The sequence below is a fragment of the Chaetodon trifascialis genome, chromosome 13, assembly GCF_039877785.1.
Source record: "Chaetodon trifascialis isolate fChaTrf1 chromosome 13, fChaTrf1.hap1, whole genome shotgun sequence".
NCBI lineage: Eukaryota > Metazoa > Chordata > Actinopteri > Chaetodontiformes > Chaetodontidae > Chaetodon > Chaetodon trifascialis.
Genome location: NC_092068.1, coordinates 13,109,875 through 13,129,795, shown reverse-complemented (window position 1 = coordinate 13,129,795; position 19,921 = coordinate 13,109,875). Strand labels below are relative to the sequence as shown.

At 40.4% G+C, this 19,921-nt stretch overlaps 2 protein-coding genes across 5 annotated transcripts in view; one reads left to right on the top strand and one right to left on the bottom strand.

The window, feature by feature from the left end:
• Nucleotides 1–10,054, bottom strand: part of khdrbs2 (KH domain containing, RNA binding, signal transduction associated 2) — a 64,608-nt gene extending 54,554 nt beyond the window's left edge. For all 3 annotated transcript variants that reach the window (XR_011603002.1, XR_011603003.1, XM_070977958.1), the window contains exon 1: nt 9,624–10,054. Coding sequence is in view for 1 of the 3 variants with exons in the window: in XM_070977958.1 (XP_070834059.1) it covers nt 9,624–9,774 (151 nt within the window). In the remaining 2 variants the exon portion in view is untranslated. The remainder of the gene's footprint in view (nt 1–9,623) is intronic.
• LOC139341423 (isoaspartyl peptidase/L-asparaginase) lies at nt 9,645–19,721 on the top strand. Of its 2 annotated transcripts, none has more exons than XM_070977960.1 (7): nt 9,645–9,692; nt 14,853–15,049; nt 16,491–16,633; nt 16,823–16,986; nt 17,480–17,598; nt 17,821–17,931; nt 18,219–19,721. In XM_070977960.1, the coding sequence occupies exons 2-7, from the start codon at nt 14,863–14,865 to the stop codon at nt 18,425–18,427; spliced, it is 933 nt and encodes a 310-aa protein (XP_070834061.1). In that variant the 5' UTR covers nt 9,645–9,692; nt 14,853–14,862; the 3' UTR covers nt 18,428–19,721. The 2 variants fall into 2 exon arrangements, with proteins under 2 accessions (XP_070834061.1, XP_070834060.1); XM_070977959.1 differs by lacking the exon at nt 9,645–9,692 and adding an exon at nt 13,948–14,097.
• The last annotated feature ends 200 nt before the right edge of the window (nt 19,722–19,921 follow it).

Sequence of the window (19,921 nt, the reverse complement as noted above, 5' to 3'; positions counted from 1 at the left end):
CAAAACAATCATGTCCCATAATGAGGCTGTAGAGGATGATATCAGGTCAACCCAGTGAACTCTGGCTCTGCTCACTCAAACTACCATCGCTTGCCACAGGGTACAGACTGTGCCCTCTCACTGAAATCACAGGTACCCAGATTTAAAGATCCCTCCAACCTTTCATTCCCATCAACTCGGCTGATTCACACCTCCGTACGTGACACTTTCACACAAGACAGGTGTCCCAGGATAGCAGGCGCTTCCAAAATGTGCCTTTTAAAAATAGTATTTATGTAGCTTGCCTGAGGAGATGAATCAAACACAACCGCTGGTGCACAAAAACATGCAGATTTTGAAACAGCTCTGCTTTACATGCTGTATACAGGGTCCCGTATAATGACGGGCTCAAAATATAAATACGGTATATACGCAGCACATAGGGAGGAGGATGTATTTTTAGCCTTGCTGCTGGTGGAGTCTGAGGATGTCAGAGTCAGTCAGTTGGTCCAGACACAAATATCTCAACAACTACATGATGCATTTCCATGAAATGTTACATTCACAGTCCCCAGAGGATGCACTGCAAGACACTGATGATCAATTGACCTTTCCTTTATCATTATCAGCTAAAAATGGCACTTTGTCCACATGAAGCTCAGCTAAAATGTCGGCATGCTAACTCGATAGACAACGTGATAAACACTACCTGCTAAACATTATCAAGTTAGCTAACCAAGTCATTTTTTGTACCTGAATCTTAGCAAACCATCACTTCAGCAGTGTTTGGTCATGAACTATTTTTCAACTGTGATTTGTAACAGTTTTAGAAGACATGGACTAATGATGTCCTGCTGATCATCACAAGAGCTTGTGTGTGTCGTTCTGTCGGCATGGCCCAACATTTTGCTGTTTGAACTTGTTGCTGCAGACTCTTCATTTTCATCATTTGAGAGTTCATTCCCACGTGTATTTGTACCAGATAGATCATCAAATAAAGCTCATTTGGATGTAAAAGGGCTTTTTTGTGCTCATTGTAAAGTCCCACTTTCATCAAGCCATCATTTCTTGATGGCCTCAAAGATTAGTTCTGGACCTCTTCATTTGTTTTGGGTTATGTTTTCACTGTTATGTGTTTCACTTTTAAATGGGCACAGTGTTCATATCATTTGAATGAAGTAATGCTGTTTTTATAGCCCATGAAGATGATTATACTCTGGAACAGTGCATAATGGGAAACACCTACTATATTCAGGTCTGCAGCCTACCAGTGAACTCAGAAGAAGATTGTGTGTTAGAAAGAGAAGAGGGGATGAAAGACAGGGAAGGGGAGAAGAAGAAGAGGAAAATGAGCTTACAATATATAAATCTGAAGCGACGTTCACACAAGTATCGTCGTTGTCAAATATGTGGCAGAGAGCGACGGGAGCCTAAAGATCAGAGAAGCGAGAATGTGCTTTGAAGGTCACTGGTTTCAGTCCTCACACAGGATGAAAAAATCTCACTGGGGGGACTGAATGAGTAAAACACTCTCAGCGACTATTCTGGTGCTCTTGATCCCCTCTGTTGCGCTGCCCAAACTGCTTCAGCGGAGCTGCTCAGCGGCCAAGAATGAAAAAAAATGGTTTAACTGGGCAGCTACCAGATAAATGTGTGCAAGCGTGCGAGTTAGGAGACAAGGTTTTACTGAAAAAGAGAAAATGTGCTCAGTCAGCCCGCCGTGGCTTAAGGTTAAATACATCTGCTCTGGTCAGTATGCAGCAACGCAGAGCATCAACACTGACTGTGGAGCAGTTTCAAGTTTATTTATCCTTAACACCATTAAAACATATGTATGTATATATATATATATATATATATATATATATATATATATATATATATATATATATATATATATATATATATATATATATATATATATATATATATATATCCAAACTGTATTCATAATTAAGGTAAAATAATAAAATAATGCTAGTTTCAATCACATTTGGTGTCTTTTTGAATCACTATTAACACAGATTTCTTTTAAATACTGTTTTTAGCAGTTGGTTGCTCTCCAAACAGCTGCACCTCTGGATTTCCCTGCTAAGCAAAAAAATAATTTGGCCATTGAGATATATGCCATGAACACACTTATTGTGATGGACTGTGTGAAATCTTTTGCAACTTGCACAGACTTGAATTCCAGCGATCTAAAAGTCACCAGAAGCTCTGCTATATTTTACTAAAAAGAAAGTATGACAAACAGAAATGTTTGAGGCACTATCTGTGTAAAGTAGAATGTATGCAGTTCAATAAGGAGAAAGGGGAACAGGAGCTGCATCATTTTTTAGAGATAATATGTTTACTGCTCGGCTGTTTATCCTCACATCGTAGCTTTATTGGATTTCAGTTGTTTGCCTTACAGTCCATGCTACTAAAGCATGCGGTTTGTTCTGCTGCTGAATAGGAGCCGTTTGTAAAATGTGTGTGCTTTCAACTCTAAGATGATGTTGGTGAGATCAAATTGTCTCTTACTACACTGCTGGGGGCGTTGATGTTGTTTTTGCGATAGGTCAACAGAGAAACGTGGATCCAGTGAAAACTCACACACTGAAACACAGTCACACAGTGATAAAACAGTTCACTTGAATAAATCCAATCAAAATTCTTTTCTTCAAACATAGGTGGGATTAATCCCCACACCGCTGCACTGTCAAGCCACACGGGGATCTGATGAGAGAAAACAGAGCATAAAGATGAACCTCATCACACCCAACAGAGCAAACTCAGGCTGTCCTGCTGTCTCACATGTGCTCTGTGTAGACAAATAATGCACACATAAGCACCCCCCCCACACACACCCCCACCCCTTTGTTTTTTTACTCTGCTCACGTTTTATTTTGCAAAGCTGGCTGAAAGACGGCAAACCTTGAATAACTTGCAAAGTGATGGACCAGCAGTAAAAAAAACAAAGCTAGTATTCCATCCATTTTCTATGCCACCTATCCCTTTCGGGGTTGCGGGGGGGCCGGAGCCTATCTCGGCTGTCAACGGGCGAGAGGCGGGGTACACCCTGGACCGGTCGCCAGTCGGTCGCAGGGCACATACACACACCATTCACACTCACACCTAGGGGCAATTTAGAGTCACCAATCAACCTAATGAGCATGTTTTTGGTCTGTGGGAGGAAGCCGGAGTACCCGGAGAGAACCCACGCATGCACGGAAAGAACATGCAAACTTCACACAGAAAGGCCCGACCTGGGAATCGAACCTGCGACCTTCTTGCTGTGAGGCACACGCACTACCTGCTGCGCCACCGTGCAGCCAAAGCTAGTATTTTGCTAGAAAAACCATATTGGGGCTCAGAACCAGGTTTAGACGCTGGTAGTTGTAGTTTGGCTTCACGCTGGTTTGGGCTGTCTTTGGTGTTTAAAACAGCATTTAGCATCAACTTGTTGGCTTTAAGCTTTCAACAACATCTTGAAAACTCAGTGAAAACAGTCGATACTGTGAGTTTAGAGAGTCACTACATATTTGGTTTATCCTAAATCCAAAATGTAGTGAACCAGTTAATACCTAATTAACTGATTATTACTTCATATGCTTGATTGCAGAGACCAAAATACAAAGGCCTTGTTGAGTGCAGCAATTAGCCTGTAGACAGCTAAATTATTCACTGATTTCTTTTACCTGTTGACTGATGTATCTACAATAGTGACTTGACAATGCCAGCAAAAATGAATCAAACTAATTACTCCCCAATAAGTGATTGCTTGCTCACATCGTACACAGAAAGAGGGAGTAATAGCACTCCGCTAAGCAGTGGACCTGGTATGGAATGGACTATGAGACGTGCAATTAGCTTTGGCCTCTTCACTCTGCACTGATGAATGTAAATGCATGGGGGTTGGAAATACGTGCCACTGTTTGGCCACATGCTGTTTATGTGTTTTTAACTGAGCGGCACTGAGGCAAATTGCATTGAGCTGTTGACACGGTGATAAAAGTATTAAATCTTCCATCTAATCAGAATGCCGTCCTGAAATTCTCCACTGAATGTGCAACGGAAGGTGAAGTGAAAAAGTAATTACTGTTCAAGCAAATTATACACATTTTAATCATGATGCCGTTTCAATAATCATCTATTTATTTCAGCTACTTACAAGCCAGACAGGGTGGAAAACATTTTCCCACCTCAGCTCTGGTCGACAACATGGTCTGATGGGCAGGGTGGAGGCAGGGGTTTGATAAGGAGGCAATGGGCATTAGAAAGAGCCTTACTGGCAACTTATGTGTGCACTTACAAGGAATGTGACACCAGTTTAGAGACTGCACTCAAAATACTTGCATAGGAAAAAAGGACACAGAGCTCAACAAAGACAAAAGACGAATGAAAAGACAAAAAATGGAAGTTAAGAAGTGCAAAATTACCATGTTAAAAACTGTTCCTCATTGGATGACAAAGGGCCAGTCAGGGGATGTTTTGGTGTCAGAGGGTTAGTGACACTGCATGACTGGCTGATTGTTCATCAGGGTGACAGGGTGAATGAGATAAATCGGCAACGATTGATTGGTTCACTCATTCATTTGTTCTTTCGGTTAGGTACATATATCTCTGCGTATCACTTGCCACCCTGCGCCCTGTAGCACCTGTGCGCCATCGCCAGTGTGTTGGCTGAAACAGCACACTAGCCTCTATCAGCATGTCGTGGTTTTAAAAGATGATGAATTGGTGGTTGTGTTGTTTATATTTGTCATCCACACTGACACACTGTGTGGAGCTGTGATGGTCTGAAGGAGCAGATATGCACTACCTTGCTCCAATAGCTGGCAGACACTTCAAATCTGTCTCTTACAGGTGAACTGAGAGTGATTTAGAAAACACATTACAGTGTGACCACAGTATAGCAGAAGACTTGTATGTGAGCATCATAAACACCTGCTGCTGCTGTTACTCTACTATTTCCACCTGATCTTTGCTTGTTTTGACTTAAACTAAATCACCTTTCTATCTCCTTTTCCGTATTTCTTAACTTTCCTGTGATATGTGAACACTCAAGTGGCACAGTATCTGATACCTAACATCTATTGTCCGAGTGCTGCTGCTCATCTACTCATTTCTGTTGCCTGAAATGTTCACGACCTTGGAATTCAATCTTATTCGACCCGTGCACTCATTGTGAGTCACTCTTGATAAGAGTGTCGGCTAAATGCTGAAAATCTAATGTCTCACTTTTCCTGAAATGTAATTTTTGTGTCCTTTTGATAGGTCATGCCACACGGGGTGATGTTTATCTGTCACTGTGAGCCGGGTCACTGCTGCATACTGAGCCATAATGGATACACCGAAAATGTGAACAACAATTTATTAACAACGGGGAGAGATAGATTAAATGAAAATCAATTCTTGGAGAGAGAGAGAGAGAGAACTCCATTCTGTGGCGAAGAATCACCCAAATCAATTGTAGGAATGTCAGACATCTTTTTAATAGACGTTATATTTTCTAACTAAGCAGGCAACTTGAATGTTATGTTTGCTGCATAGGCTCCTGCAATATTGTATATTACTTGGATTTAGCATGAAGCAAAAAGCTGCAACTCTTCTTGCATTTAAAGTCATGTATTCAGAGTATAGGGTAAGATTTCCATCTCCTGAGCAGTCACTCATTGAAGCTTGCCATCTCAATTTCTAATTACTGCCCTTCATTATCGGCTGACTAAGACCAGGGCTGTAACTGTTGCAGTGCACTGCACAGGTTCATGTATCGTCTGATTAATTTTAATTAAAGTTTAAGGGTCATTGCTCAGATTGTGTGTCTTTTGATTGACCTTTTTCATCAGCCTACACTAAATTTACTCTTACATACATAATGTGAGCAAGCAGAAACTGACCAACACTCTAATTATCTCCCTCTTAAAATATTTCCTCCTGCGTGCAAACATGAGAACAAAAGTGCAGGTCGGTGCTCAAGTGAAAACTTGGGTGCTCAGACAGAAGAACAGATAAATGTAAATGGTGCAAAACTCACATACGATATGGATTAATGGATGTTTTGAACTGAAAGACATTGGGGTGTTTTAGATCATAAAGAAGACTGCTCAGGCACTTTACACTGGGATCCAAATATCTCACACAGTGCACATTAAAATCAGGACATTCTGGAGGTGAAAACACTGCAGTAAACTTAAGAGATGGATTGGATTTCCTCACGTTCTTGCTCTCTTATGTTTAACTTGACATCATGGTGTTAACCCTCCTCCATTTCTTTTCTCATCTTTTATTCAGAGAAGCCTACATCATTCAAATCTCATGCAGAACTGCGTGTGTTGTCACAGTGCCGAGCAGCACAGCAACATATACCCTGTCAAAATGCTTAGTGACAGTATAAACTAGATCTTTGACTGCAAAAAAAAGTGGAGAAATGTCCCCTTTACCCTAAAAATGGAAACATATTGCACACTCTCCTTTGTTTTTCTCAACAACCAATGTTCCTCTCTTTATCCATCAAATGTGTCACTTCTGCCTCTCTGTATGCTTTTCTTTTATTAGGAATCCCATTGGTGTCCATGGGCTGCGTGGCATGTAGGCGAGTCTGGCAAAGAAACCCACAGGGATCCACTGAAGGCTTCCTTTTCATGACTCCAAGTCCAACCCTCTTTTAAAATAATTAAGCTGTTCTTTAGTCAAAGGCAAATGAAAATGCTGCACATGAAGGAACTGACTTTTACTAGTCAATCTGAGTGACCATTAGGCTCATCCTACCCTGAAATAAGATGGCTTTGTGTCCAACAGGGAGCAGTTTTTGGCAGAAAGTGGGATGACCGTTTGACAACTCACATAAAGTTTAATAGAAGTTGTATTTATTGCATAATATTCAAATGATTTTGGCTTTTTATTATTATTTTCACTATCAAAGGAAAAAAAAGAAACTCATGTTGTGCTCTGAAAGAGAATTATGCCCACCCACCCCCTGCTAGAGCTTTGTCCCAAACAGCTTAAATCTGCTCAAAGACAAATCACTTTAGAGGCAACATCATTTAAACACATAATTAATTCTGTTAATAAATAAGGTGCTGTTAACTGAGACCATGGTAAATCCATGTTCTGCTGTTTATTGTGCATGAGGTGAAAAATGCAGGATTACATGCTTTTTCTTTTGAGTGATAAATGGCTGTGAATCTATAAATCTGTAAATGCAGTTTATCCTGCTGTCCGCTGATATGCATGATTCTGCACTATCCATGAGCTTTGACTGGCAAGAAAGATAGCAACTGTGTGAAAGTGCTTGAAATTATGAAGATTATTTCACAGGCTGCCCACAGCTGACTGTCTTTAACATCTCCACAGAAGATACTGCGAGACTGTCTGCACTGACAGTTTATTACACTGATTGTCCACCGTTGTTTACAATGCATACAGTTCTCTGTGATGACCTTGCAAACTGGGTTCTTTGCAGGGAAAGACATGCTATTCAAGGCCATGTATTGTCATCTATTGAAATGTATTTGTGTGGTATTATACTGGATTGTAGACTGCGGTGTATTGTATATTATGGGGAACTCAAGTATGGAGCAAGAGTGTTTGTTATTAATGTACAAAAACTGCTTTAAATAAATGACCTAAACACACACACACAAAGTCTTTAAGTGAACAAATCCATAACACCATGTTAAAATGCTAATTGCTGTTCACTGGGGCAGACATGATGAAGACAAGATTTTCTGTTGAGTATCCTGGCTATGTGAGTCAGCCTTGAGTAAATTTGGCAAAGAGTACTGGGTGACAGATGATCCCATCTGCATCACAGTTAGCGACAAGAGCGGGACTGTCAGGGTGTCTCATCAACACATTTCAACAGGAGAGCTCAAGGGGCAGAAGCACCAGAGCACAACCACCCTCTCCAATCCAAGCATCTTAATCTAACACACAGCTTGACTTTACCTCTTTTAAAAAACATGTCAGAAATGGTCAGAGAATGAGTGTTCAAGCGGGGCTATGATTTTGTATGTGGGCACAAAGTAAGACGTACTGAATGACTTAGTGGGGTCAGATGTTGCCTTCAAAGTGGCAATGTTATGATCATAATCAGGATTATCACTGAGAAGGTTTACTATCTATCTATCTATCTATCTATCTATCTATCTATCTATCTATCTATCTATCTATCTATCTATCTATCTATCTATCTATCTAGATATATATACAGGAATAATGTTGACTTATGATGACTAATTTGAAAATGGCTGATTAATACATATTACTGCAAATGTTTGCATTAAGTTTCACTTAACTGAGATTTTATTGAAGTCAGCATATGGATACACTCATGTTTAATTTGGTCCTTTTATACCTGATATAATATGTTTTCACAGAAGAATACAGTACCAAGTGTTTTGCTTGCTTTCCTGTGTGTTTTCTCTTGCTTTTGTATGGAATGTAAGTCGTGTCCTGTGAGCTCACGTGGGCTGAGCACCTCTAGGTCTAAGAAACTAGAATGAAAGTATATTCATTCACCACAATAGCACATCGCTCAAACGGCTATTAGTGCTATTTTTAGGATTACACTTCCACCTTGCAGGTGCAGTTCAGACTGCGGTATGAGAGACTGGATTTGCAAAGGAGGACATGTAAAACTTACATCTGTGGACTGGATGAGCTGAGCCGAGGTCTTGTGTTTGCTTTGCTGAGATAAGTTTCCCATCAAAAGTGGCACATTCTCAGCTTGTGAATTAGACCAAGGCTACCTGCAGTATGAAGAAGTACTTTATATGCTGCAGACTGAGCCTGATTGTACTGCCCTGTTAGACATACTGTAGCATTAAGCGAGAGGAGAGACAGTAGAACATCTGTCTCAGTAGCATTAAGTCCCTCCAGTGACTTTGATGACAGTTATCAGTTATTGTAAGTACTGATACTTGAAGGTGATATTCTCATGTTAATTTACATCCAGCTAAAAAGTGTATTAAGCATAGTAGAATCTCTGACTCATTTCAAAGTTAATACTTGTATTTATATTTTAGCCTGTGCTCAGGTACACCTTGCTCAGGTACTTTAAAATATCAGACTGATGATGCGATTTGCTCAGTGTGCTTCATTTTTAATCACACAAACTCAAGATGGATTCAAGTTTGCAGAAAAGAAAGTCCTCTCTGACAACAGCAGCTTTAGTACACTGTTCACCCAGGATTATCAGCACAGTTTACATCCAGTCAATTATACAGTTAAGGCAATTAGTCCTTTCACCAATTTCATCCTGCAAAACTGCTCTGTATAGATTCTAGGTTCGTGTTTTTCATGTGCTGTGTGCCTGTTAATTGACCTTGGAGGGCAGTGGGTCAGAATAAGAGGCAATGGCTCTGAATTCACATGCACTTTACTTTCTGTGCTCCCTGCATTTCTTCACTGTGTGGTGGAAAATGCCAGAAAAGTTCTGCACTGGAGCCAAAGAGCAGCTTTCTCCATCAAACACAGTCAGTGCCACCAAGCAAGCCTTAAGAGCCAAGGGCAGTGTTCAAACAAGCTCACATGAGGTCACTGTACTTCCACTGAATGCAATGCAATGGTGTTTTCAGATGCAGGGAGCACGGTGGATGAAAGTGACAGACAAGTGCGCAAAGCTCGGAGTAGAGTAGACTTAAAAATACCAGACTTACCTTCTGCAAGCAAACGCACCGCATGGACAAAGGACGGGTCCAAGCTGTTTTTCTCGGCCACCAGTTCAGGTAAGTGCTTATCAGGATGCATTCTTGTGACAGCGGACCTCTTCACCGGCCGTGCAGGTGAGACGACAGGAGTGCTGAGCATCGGAATGAAACCCTTCCCGCTCCTGCCTGCTCTCAGCCTCAGACTTCCAGTCTAAAAGCACCACAGGCAAAAATAAAATAAAAAATAAAAAACCCTCAAAAAAGAAAAAAAGGAAAAACAAACAAACAAACAAAAAACCCCAACTAGTCGTCCCAGGTCTCCGAGATGCTCGACTGGAGGCTGAGTTCAGAGGTGTGAGCCCATCTCCGCCACCGCTGCCCGCTGCCTCTCCTCGGCGCTCCGCCAGACTCTCAGGCTGGCTGGGTCTGCAGACCGCGCTGCTCCCCGCCCCTCAGCAACATTATTGGCCATATTCTGGGACTGGCGCTGCTGGAAAACAAAGACAGTCCCCGCTGAGCGCATACTAATTGGCCGATGTGCTCGGAGGGAATGCATTAAAAAAAAAAAAAAAAAAAAAGTTAAGGTTGCTTTTGGTCAGGGCTGCAATAATCTCACTCGGAAACTGTGGATTCACTTGGTTTATTGGGAGTTTTATTCAGCATGGTTCCCTATGGACAGGAAGTGAGAAATTCTGAAAAGCTCAATAACACCATGACTGCTGTGTGGCTGCAGTCGGTGCCAGGCACACTCTAAGTCCCTATAAGAGCATATGATAAAGACATACTTCATTTTCTGTGGGGGGGATTTTTGAAAGGCTATCAGTGGAGTTTGAATTATAACTGACTTTGATATGATAAAGTTTAATTATAGCTAAATCAGCAAGGTCATATAGTGAGAGATAGTGCCTTATCTCCGAGAAAAACATTTCTTATCCAATTAGTTTCTCCATCCAGACGAGCCAAACTATAATCTACGGTGGCCTGAGAGTTTTCTATCAGGGTTTCCAAAAGTCTCTGGAGTATCTTAAAAAATGTGTGGCGTGGCCTGAGGGGCAAAAACTCACTCCTGGCGCCTGTGTCTCTGTCCAAGGTGCTGAACAGGTTTGTCTGGGTGGTGCTGCACATGTGGACATTACGTTCATAACATTTCTGAAGTTCTTATTATCATGACATGTATTCTAAATGAAAGTGTACAAGAGAATAAACAACATAAAGTACTTTCTGTCTTTAATTACCAGTTATTTATACTACATTTCTACAAATCTTGCACAGTTTTAAAGTAAAGACTACAGAAAGCAACATCATAATAATGTAAGATTTTCACCTCCTGTCTCATAGAAATGAACATGAAACATGAAATAAGTTTAAATATCATGTGACTGCTTCATTGCATCCAGAAGTGATCAGTGGGGTCATCAATGTTTGCATCTCATATGTGATGCTCCTCTTGTCCCCATGCTTTGATAGGACTTGAATCCTAAAGTCGTCTGCGGACTTACTTACGGATGAGTTTTGAGCAGAAGAGGCTGAATGAATGACCAATTCGGGCTCTGCTTGACCTTTAGAGCTGATTCTGACTGCGCTGATCAGAATCGTAAAGACTGTGGGGGGACTCCAGACGCCGGTGTGAAGTGAACAAGAGTTAATTTTGGTGTTATTTATGTTTCTGTGTGTCTGTTTGGTCGAATGATTTATCGTTAAAATCAGAAATCTTGTCATTGTACAGTAAAATGTACCAATGATACATTTTTAAAAATGTGAACATTTGTTGTGGATGTGCACAGAGCTTTGTTTATTTCAAATCTAGTAGTTACTGTGAGCACATAACATTTGAAAACGATTTCTTTATTTTGACCTGGATGGTGTCCTGGCATCAAAGATGAGTTTGAAGTTACTAACAGATCGTGTATGTAGGTTTCAGAGGTCAGAGTACTCATGTCGCATTGTTTCATAAACTGTTTTATTAACCAACTTCATGACTCCACATGAATATTTAGAAAGCAATAATTAATCATATTTGATATCATAGCTCTTGCTAACTGCCACTTCAGGCCATTTCTGAAATGCCACGCAGGCCTAGAAGGGGCCAATATTTCATCATAACTTCCTGCTTGCTTGTCCTCACATTTTTTTTTATTATTAACGATTAATCTCCGTCTGCAGTGAGACACAACTTTATTTTTGTGCTTGATAGCCTAAAACAAGTGACTACAGGCCCGTGTCAGCCAGTACTGTCTTTGCATTTCATGCTTGCTGAACCTTCACTGATTTAATTTCACTGAATGAAATGATTCATGACAATGATGCTGATAATCCTGCTGCAGTTACAGTGGCTACTAATGGTGGCCTGATGACTGTGACTGTTAATGTGTTTTAATCTTCTAATCCTATAGTATGGTTGTAGATTTGGACTAAAGCAGGCGCTCTGAAAGACAATGTGCTCTTTCACCATGCCATTAAAGGAAAGAGAAAAGGAGATATGGAAGGGGGAACTAGTTTGATCATTGATGCTTGTCAGTGCTGAAAGAAGAAGACTTTTATCAGACTGCTGCATGTCATGTTGGACAAAGATCATTGGGACTGACTCTTGTTTTAACTTCTGGAACAAAACTATTGCAAGTGTTTCAAAGTGGGTTTGATGAATTCTTACAGCTCTCTAGTGGTCAAAAAGCAACATTGCACATTTCATTGCTGCATCCCTGTGACGCAGATAAGCTTTCCATGTGTTCAATTTAGGTTTGAATGTTTTATATGAAAGTGCAGGTTGACTCTTTTCTTTATTTACCAGACGATCTGAGGTGTGCTCCAACTCTGACCTTCTTTAATAATTTAAATTTTCTTTTGAAATGCTTCTTCTCATTTTCTACATTAGAATGTCTGTAAAGAACTTTGATTTATAATTTATGCTGTAGACATTAATTTGCTTTGCTTTGCTTTTTGGTGTGAGGGTGACAATTAATGATCAGTTGCTGACTGTCTTTGAATGGACTTCACCCCCTTTCTTAATCTGCTGAGCAGGTGTAATTACCATGTTTTTTCTGTTAACATTTCATTTATTACTCAGGTTAGATTTTCTGCCTGATGCTCCTCCAGACACAGATCAATCAAGATCAACGTTCTTTTGCTTTGAGACACAATCACCAGCAGTCCACCTAAAATCTGTGTCCCTTTTTATGAAAGTTTACGCATTTATTTCCGTGGAACTTGAAAGTGACTATATGTATGTGTGCAATGCTAAAATCCTGTCTCTATTGTGATTGCTTGGACAGTTGATAAAGTCTGCCCTGTTTTTGCACCCTGTTGGCTCTGCCTTCATCAAGCCAAACAACAAGTGCTTTCAAAATAAAACTAGGCCATATTAACAAAACTTCTACTTTCTGGAAAAGCTGATGTGTTTCAGAGAAATATAGAAGAGTAAGGGAGCTGGCCTGTGAAATAGACTAAACATCCACCTAAAACTGTCCTCAGGCCCTGACAAAGCTTTCTTTTTTTTGTTTTTATAGAATCCAGTGTGGTTATGCATGGTTGAAACTGTTTTTAAAAAACAAACAAACAAACAAACAAACAATAAGAAACATCTAAACACTGAAAGAATGCCTCTCAATCATCACATGCAAAGCAATGTAGTGCTGGTCTCAGAGTGTCAGAGTTCCCTCAGGATTTCAGCCAGAATGAGTACAGTTGTTAGACAAAAGTTCATATTTATGGTGTTTGGTTTGACCAACCCCGTACAATAATCAGATATATGTTACAGAACACAGTGTGTGTGTGCGTGTGCGTGTGTGTGTGTGTGTGTGTGTGTGTGTGTGTGTGTGTGTGTGTGTGTGTGAGTGCTGTCTTCAGGCGTGGAGCTGATGTAACAAGCATCATAAATAAGGAAAAGAGGTGCCATGAGTATCTGTGGTTATCAGGACTGGACACCTAATATTTATGACTCAAGGCTAGGAGTCACATTCTTCAAAACATGCAACCGTAATTAAGAACATGAAGTTCCTTCAAAGTAACAAGATGTTTTATGTACCCAAGTGTTGGAGGTGTCTGTATGTGCAGTGACTGTCTTCTGGATGTATTCTTATCTTTTGTTGCTGTGGTCAGGATGTTTCTGGGCTGCAACCTTTGGGCAGAGGGTGTGAAGCCCCCAGCCAATAACACCACAGGTGAGGGCGGGACTTTCTAAACAGCGATTTTAACATTTTATTTTGCCATTGAGTCAGGGAGGAGGGGCCAAGTTTGAATGTTGTTTTTACAAACTATTTCTGGCAACTCCTGCATAGTATAGACTACCTTTAAGATATATTTTTTAATGGGCAACGTTCATGAAGTTGGTCAACACGCATTTTATTTTGAAAGCCTTCACCGGAAGTCACGTCTTGATCTCATGTTAGACAAGACGTTTGCGTGTAGGAGATTGTCTGAATGAAGTGGAGCGAGACGCTTGAGAAATATTCGGGAAACCACGTGACTGGAGTGAGGGTCAGGAAAGGTAAGAAAAGTCCAAACGTTTCTTTATCAGCACATAAACAGCTGGAAGAAGAGAATGGCTGAGGACTGCTGGGCTGTTCAACAACCTGCTGTCTGTCCGAGGAGGGGATTCACACGTGACCTGCAGTTCAGCCTGGCGTCAGATCAGCTCTTCAAAACATGAATGAAGCAGAAAATAAATCATCATCATACGAATAAAGAAATCACGCAACACAAGTAAACACGTTTAAATGGCGGAGGACTGGGAGCAGTTCCAGCTAAAATGATTTGCTATAGTTCCACGGTTGATTTAAGGAAAGCGTGATGAGTCAAAGCTGCTGCAGTTAGAAGAAGTTCTGACTCAAGCAGATAAATACATACCTGAATAAGTATGTTATACAGAGTCAGCAGTGCACACCAGAGCAACACGGCAAACTAAAGGAGCCAATATGTCAACATTGTTTTTAATTATAAACAGTAAAAGCTTGGTAAGAGGCAACATTGCCTTTGATGGAAATTAAGTGGAAAGGGGAGAAAACACAGTAATATTTGTCCCTAATGATGATCAGATAATGGGTTATTTACAGTAATAAGGATTTAGAAAATGATGATGGTGTTAATGTGTAAGGAACACAGTCATACAACAGGTAAGACACCATGAAAAACATGGCGGCACTGGGAAAAGCTTGAATGTCTAAGGCGCAGACAAGAATGAGATATTAGTAAACCAATATTTCCTCAGAAACTCCATAAACTACTCTTGTACATTTCCTGCAGGAACTGAAAGATGTCAGCAGTCGTGGTCGTGCATGGCGGGGCGTGGGCCATACCGGACAAACTGGCCAAGGCCTCTGTCGATGGAGTGAAGGCTGCAGCACGTGAAGGGTTTTCAGTGCTGGAAAGAGGAGGAAGTGCGCTGGATGCTGTTGAGGCAGCTGTGAGATCTATGGAAGATAACGCTGTGTTTAATGCAGGTACACTGCACAGAATTATTGTACCAATATGTATTAAAGGGATAATTCAGGTTTTTGGAGTAAGTGCTTATCCACAGCTAATGTTTTACCTGCAGAAGCATTGCACTGCTGTGGACGGGGACAGCAGGAAAACATGCTAAAAAAAGGCCATATGAGTTTAAGTGTAAGCTATATTTATATTGTGTTCACAGCTGTACCGTCCTGTCAGTCAGCCCTTTCCAACGGGAAACAGAAGCCATTCTGTTGCCCTCTTCACAACCAATTTGTAAACCAGACTCCCTTGACAAATCAGTAATTTTACCTTGCAGATTGAGGGAGCTGCTGCTCTTCGGCTCCCTCGATCACTTAGTTTCTTTGTGTTACTGTGGGACTTTGGTGTTTTAAATGATTAGTTTGGTTTTACTGAAGTCACATTATAACAGAAATAAAGTAACTGATCAATGCAGCAGAGCACCAGCAACTCCCACGCTCTGTGAGGTAAAATTACTGTTTTTGTTAAAGGAGTCTGGAGGCTTTGAAGAGAGCAATGATTTCAGTTTTCCATAGGAAAGATGTGTTTTACAACCTAAAAGACTACATACCTAAAATTAAAATTACTCCCACATGTCTGCATATGAGCCAGTCATTGATGAGCCCTTGTATTTATTCAGATTTGTCAGTAGTGCACTGTCTCCATCTGCTGGTGGTGATGCCAACATTCATCTCGACTCCATCTAGAATCACAGTGATGGTGGTCAGAGGAGATCAGGTTTCTGACTGTTTATGAGGCCCACCTTCATAATCTGGTATTAATCCCAGATTTATTCTGCACCAAAATCCAACGTACAGTTTAGATTATGTCAGTAAACTAGTTTGTCCTGCATTATATTTGCTCCCTAAAAATAATCCATATTTCCCATTCAAACTGTGGATTAAGTAGTTTTTATGTGCCATTTGATACCAGTGAAACTACATCTGTGTATCCATGTTTTACACCTTCACAATAACTAACGTCTTGTGCTTAAATTAATGTCACATCTTTGTACACACAATGTGAACTTAATATAAACCTGAAGAATTTTCACTGAGGATCTTGACCATAAGCATTAACATACTCCATCATACAAACTGGACAGCAATGATGAAATCGGTCATTGGTACTGTGTTCTTTTCCGTCTTTTGTGCTGCTTGTCACCACCCTGTGGACGGATGAGGGTGGTGCAGGCAGCATAAAGCCTCTGCACACAAAGGAGGAAGGAAACATCTCCAGCCTGCCGATCTCTCACCCTCTCTGTCTGTTGTTCAGATTTTATTTTGGCCTTCAGTTTACGTTGCTACTCAACATTTCACATCGGCTCTGAGAACACCTGCAATTTTTGTTCTCAGTTTTTTTTTTTATTCTCAATGTTTTTGTATGAGTCATTGTATAAGCTAAGTCACTGATTGCGACATTTAATTGTAGGGCATGGAGCAGCACTCAATGCTGATGGAGAAGTGGAGCTGGATGCCATTATCATGGATGGAAGGACACTTGCCAGTGGTGCAGTGTCTTCAGTGAAGAACATTGCCAACCCCGTGTCACTGGCCCGGGCAGTGATGGAAAAGGTCTGAACTACTTTGCCTTTGTTTCTCTTTAAAAGAACAAGTAAGAGATCACTGATGTTTAGAGCGGCACTAATTTGGATCCTTTTTCTAAATGTTTCTAACAGCAAACAGCTTTTGTGTGTGATGAACGGAGTGGTATCAATGAAAATGAACTTTTTCTTCCATGTTTGCTGCCATGGAAACTCTCAGACTGCCCACGTCATGTTGACGAGCAAAGGTGCAAACCTGTTTGCAGAGAGCATCGGCATGGTCACGGTTCCCACTGATACACTGGTGACTGAATATGAGAAGAAAGAATGGGAGAAGCACAAGAACTATGTTGCTGGAGTCATGGAAGATTTCAACTCTCAGTGGTAAGTAGCTGCCTGTTGGACTTCATTTTGACCACTTCTTGTGTGGACTGAACTTTGCCCATAAATCTCGACACAGCATATTTTCAGCCTGAATAACCTGGTGTGACACTGTGCGGAAATCAAATAAAGCTCTGGAGCCTGCTTGGCAGAGAACGTGCTGAATGTCCAGTACATAAAAAATGTTTTCAAAAAAGTCTGCACCGCAGCGGAAGAAAAGCTTGAAGAAAAGCTAAACAGAATGTTAATCATTAAAGTCCGCTCTTTAAAAGTTGACCAAAAACAAACAGGGATCATTACTTTCATTAACAGTGGATCACAACATGGGTTTGAGCCGTTATGCTTATAAGTTACATTTAAAGTGATGACTCCCTCTTTTGCTTTTGACCTATGTCTGACGAGCTCTAAGCACAGATACTTGATGGGGAAAAGACATCAGGTCAAGTTGAAAGCTGTGATGAAGCTCATGCTGGATGCACTGTTTGTCTCATTCTAGGGCCCATGATACTGTTGGGGCGGTCGCTGTGGACTGCGCTGGAAATGTTGCATGTGCGACATCAACTGGAGGGATCAGAAATAAAATGGTTGGCAGAGTCGGAGACTCTCCGATCGTTGGTATGACTTCATGTACTTTCTTAATCAGTGGCAACTAAAATGAAATGAAATGAAATCATCATCATCAACATCCAGTCTGATTTTATCACATCAAGAATTACATTATCTGAACAAGTTACACTGTAAGAGGAAATTTATCATTTTAATTACACTCCCAACTCCCAAGTTTTTAAAAAAAGTTGATTTAATATTGTTGTTTTTTTCACCTTTCATATAATCGAGGCGCTGGAGGATACGCAGACAACTGTAGTGGTGCAGTGTCTTGTACCGGTCATGGAGAGTCTATACTCAAAGTCACTTTGGCCAGACTCATTCTTTCACATGTTGAACAAGGTAACGAGGTCACACTTTGAAACCCTCTGCATTAAGTCGAGCCACGTATGTCAGACTTTATGTGGTCTTCATATAATTTGAGGTCACCACTTCTGTTTTCGGGATAACATTAAAACAGTGAAATAAATGAATAAGATTAAAATAGTGTGAATGTATCACGAGTCTAGACTGGTTTAAAGTAATTACAAGCTGTGATTGTAATTACTGGAATAACATGGCCGCACATTGATTACCGAAATGTGTAAGACTGTCTTCATGTATTTCCACATTTCCTCTTCCCTCTGCAGGTAAATCAGTAGCAGATTCTTCACAGCTGTCTCTGCAGTACATGGCAGACCGTGTCCGCGGTGCAGGAGGCTCTATTGTAGTTTGTCCATCGGGACAGTGGGCAGCCACATTTACCACAGAACGAATGGCATGGGCCGCAGTGGATCATGATGTTCTGTGGTATGGATTAGACCCAAATGAAAGATTTAAAGAGCAGTTGACAGAGTAGCCATTTTAACACTGTTTTTAATCCTTATTAGTCATGGTATTGAGCCGTAAAATAGGAATATATATTTCACGTGTGCTTTCTACTAATTCTGGATAGCTTGGTCTGTCTATCTAACTAATCAAAGCTACGTACTTCACAGTGAAACATAGTGTAACAGATGGAGATGGTGGATATTAGAGTATATAAGTGTATAAGGAAACTCTTGCAAACATAGTGTCTGCTAAATGAGTAATACAGGATGACTTATTTGACTAAAATCTCTCCAACATTGTGTTAGTTTAAGTCCTTCAAGGACTGAATTGAAGGAACAGAATGTGGACAGTGCAAAAAATTGAGTATGGAAGTCATTAAAGAGGGATACGTGTAAATGAGTTATTTCTCCAATGTGATGATCTGTCAGAGTCAGTATTCAAGTCATTGTATGTAGTTGCTTCTGACCATGGTGTGCCTTTTAAATTCAACTTAAACACTGTCTTTGATCAGTGGTTTCAGTCCACCAGTTTTTAGTTCTATATTTTTGCTGGAAGCATTTCACTCGTTGGTAGAATAGAAAACAGCTGTCACCCTCATGTTTTAGCAATGATTAGTTTGATTGGTTGGCATGCAATAAACTGAGCTCTTAATGCTCCTCCAGTAAATGTTCAGTTTCATCAAAACTTGTTTGGTTTTCAGTTCTCTCCAAGCTCTTTGAGTACGATGGCCTATTAGGGTGTTGTTAACATAACAACAGCCTCATTCATGAGCCTGCACTTCATTTGGCCAGCTGCATTGTTGGCCTTGCTTCATCCTTTGAAACAATGGCCGCTGAACCAGAGACACTGGCTGTACACAAAGCTGATTCAGAATTAGAATTAGATAGTATGATCATGTGCTCCCACTGTGATGGAGGATATAGGGGCAGCTGTGAATAGCTGGTTTACATGGTGTTATTTCACATTTAGAAACTGGAGACGGAGAGGACCAGTTTTATGTTTTCAGAGCTCAGCAGTATCCTCCTAGACTGGACAAATCTTTGTATACCTTCATTGTTTTTTAATTCACTATTACTTTTGTGTTTATCTTATAACAAAAATGTTGATTAACTCTTGTAAGAACACAGTTTTGATCCTATAGTCAGGGCTGTACATGTGCACAGTGAAAACTTTTAAATTCATCTAAAAGAAAAAAGGGCTGTATGTCATAACTTAACTATGTTAGCAAACCTATCCTGTAGTTAATATTGTTAATGTTAATATATTAACTATTAACTTGCTTTTTTTGTCTAACGTTTACAATAATAAAAACTCCCAGGTTGAAAATACCCCTTGTGCTTAATGGCTCCTGCAGCGTTTTTTTTTATTTTTTATATGGAAATAAATTAACGTTTTTTTCTCTCTATGTTGGACTGCGGTTTGAAAATATTCCCGTAAGACTTTTTACCCCATGTGAACACTCAAAGCATCAAGATCGAAATCAATACATATGGCTTTGTGAGACGTTTTTACTATCAGCTGC

What these genes read in the sequence shown, in the direction of transcription:
- LOC139341423 (XM_070977960.1), top strand. Translation starts at nt 14,863, where the DNA reads ATGTCAGCAGTCGTGGTCGTGCATGGCGGGGCGTGGGCCATACCGGAC. An exon ending in CGGAGACTCTCCGATCGTTG is followed by an intron (nt 17,599 to 17,820) that starts GTATGACTTCAT and finishes CATATAATCGAG; the next exon opens with GCGCTGGAGGATACGCAGAC. An exon ending in TCTTTCACATGTTGAACAAG is followed by an intron (nt 17,932 to 18,218) that starts GTAACGAGGTCA and finishes TTCCCTCTGCAG; the next exon opens with GTAAATCAGTAGCAGATTCT.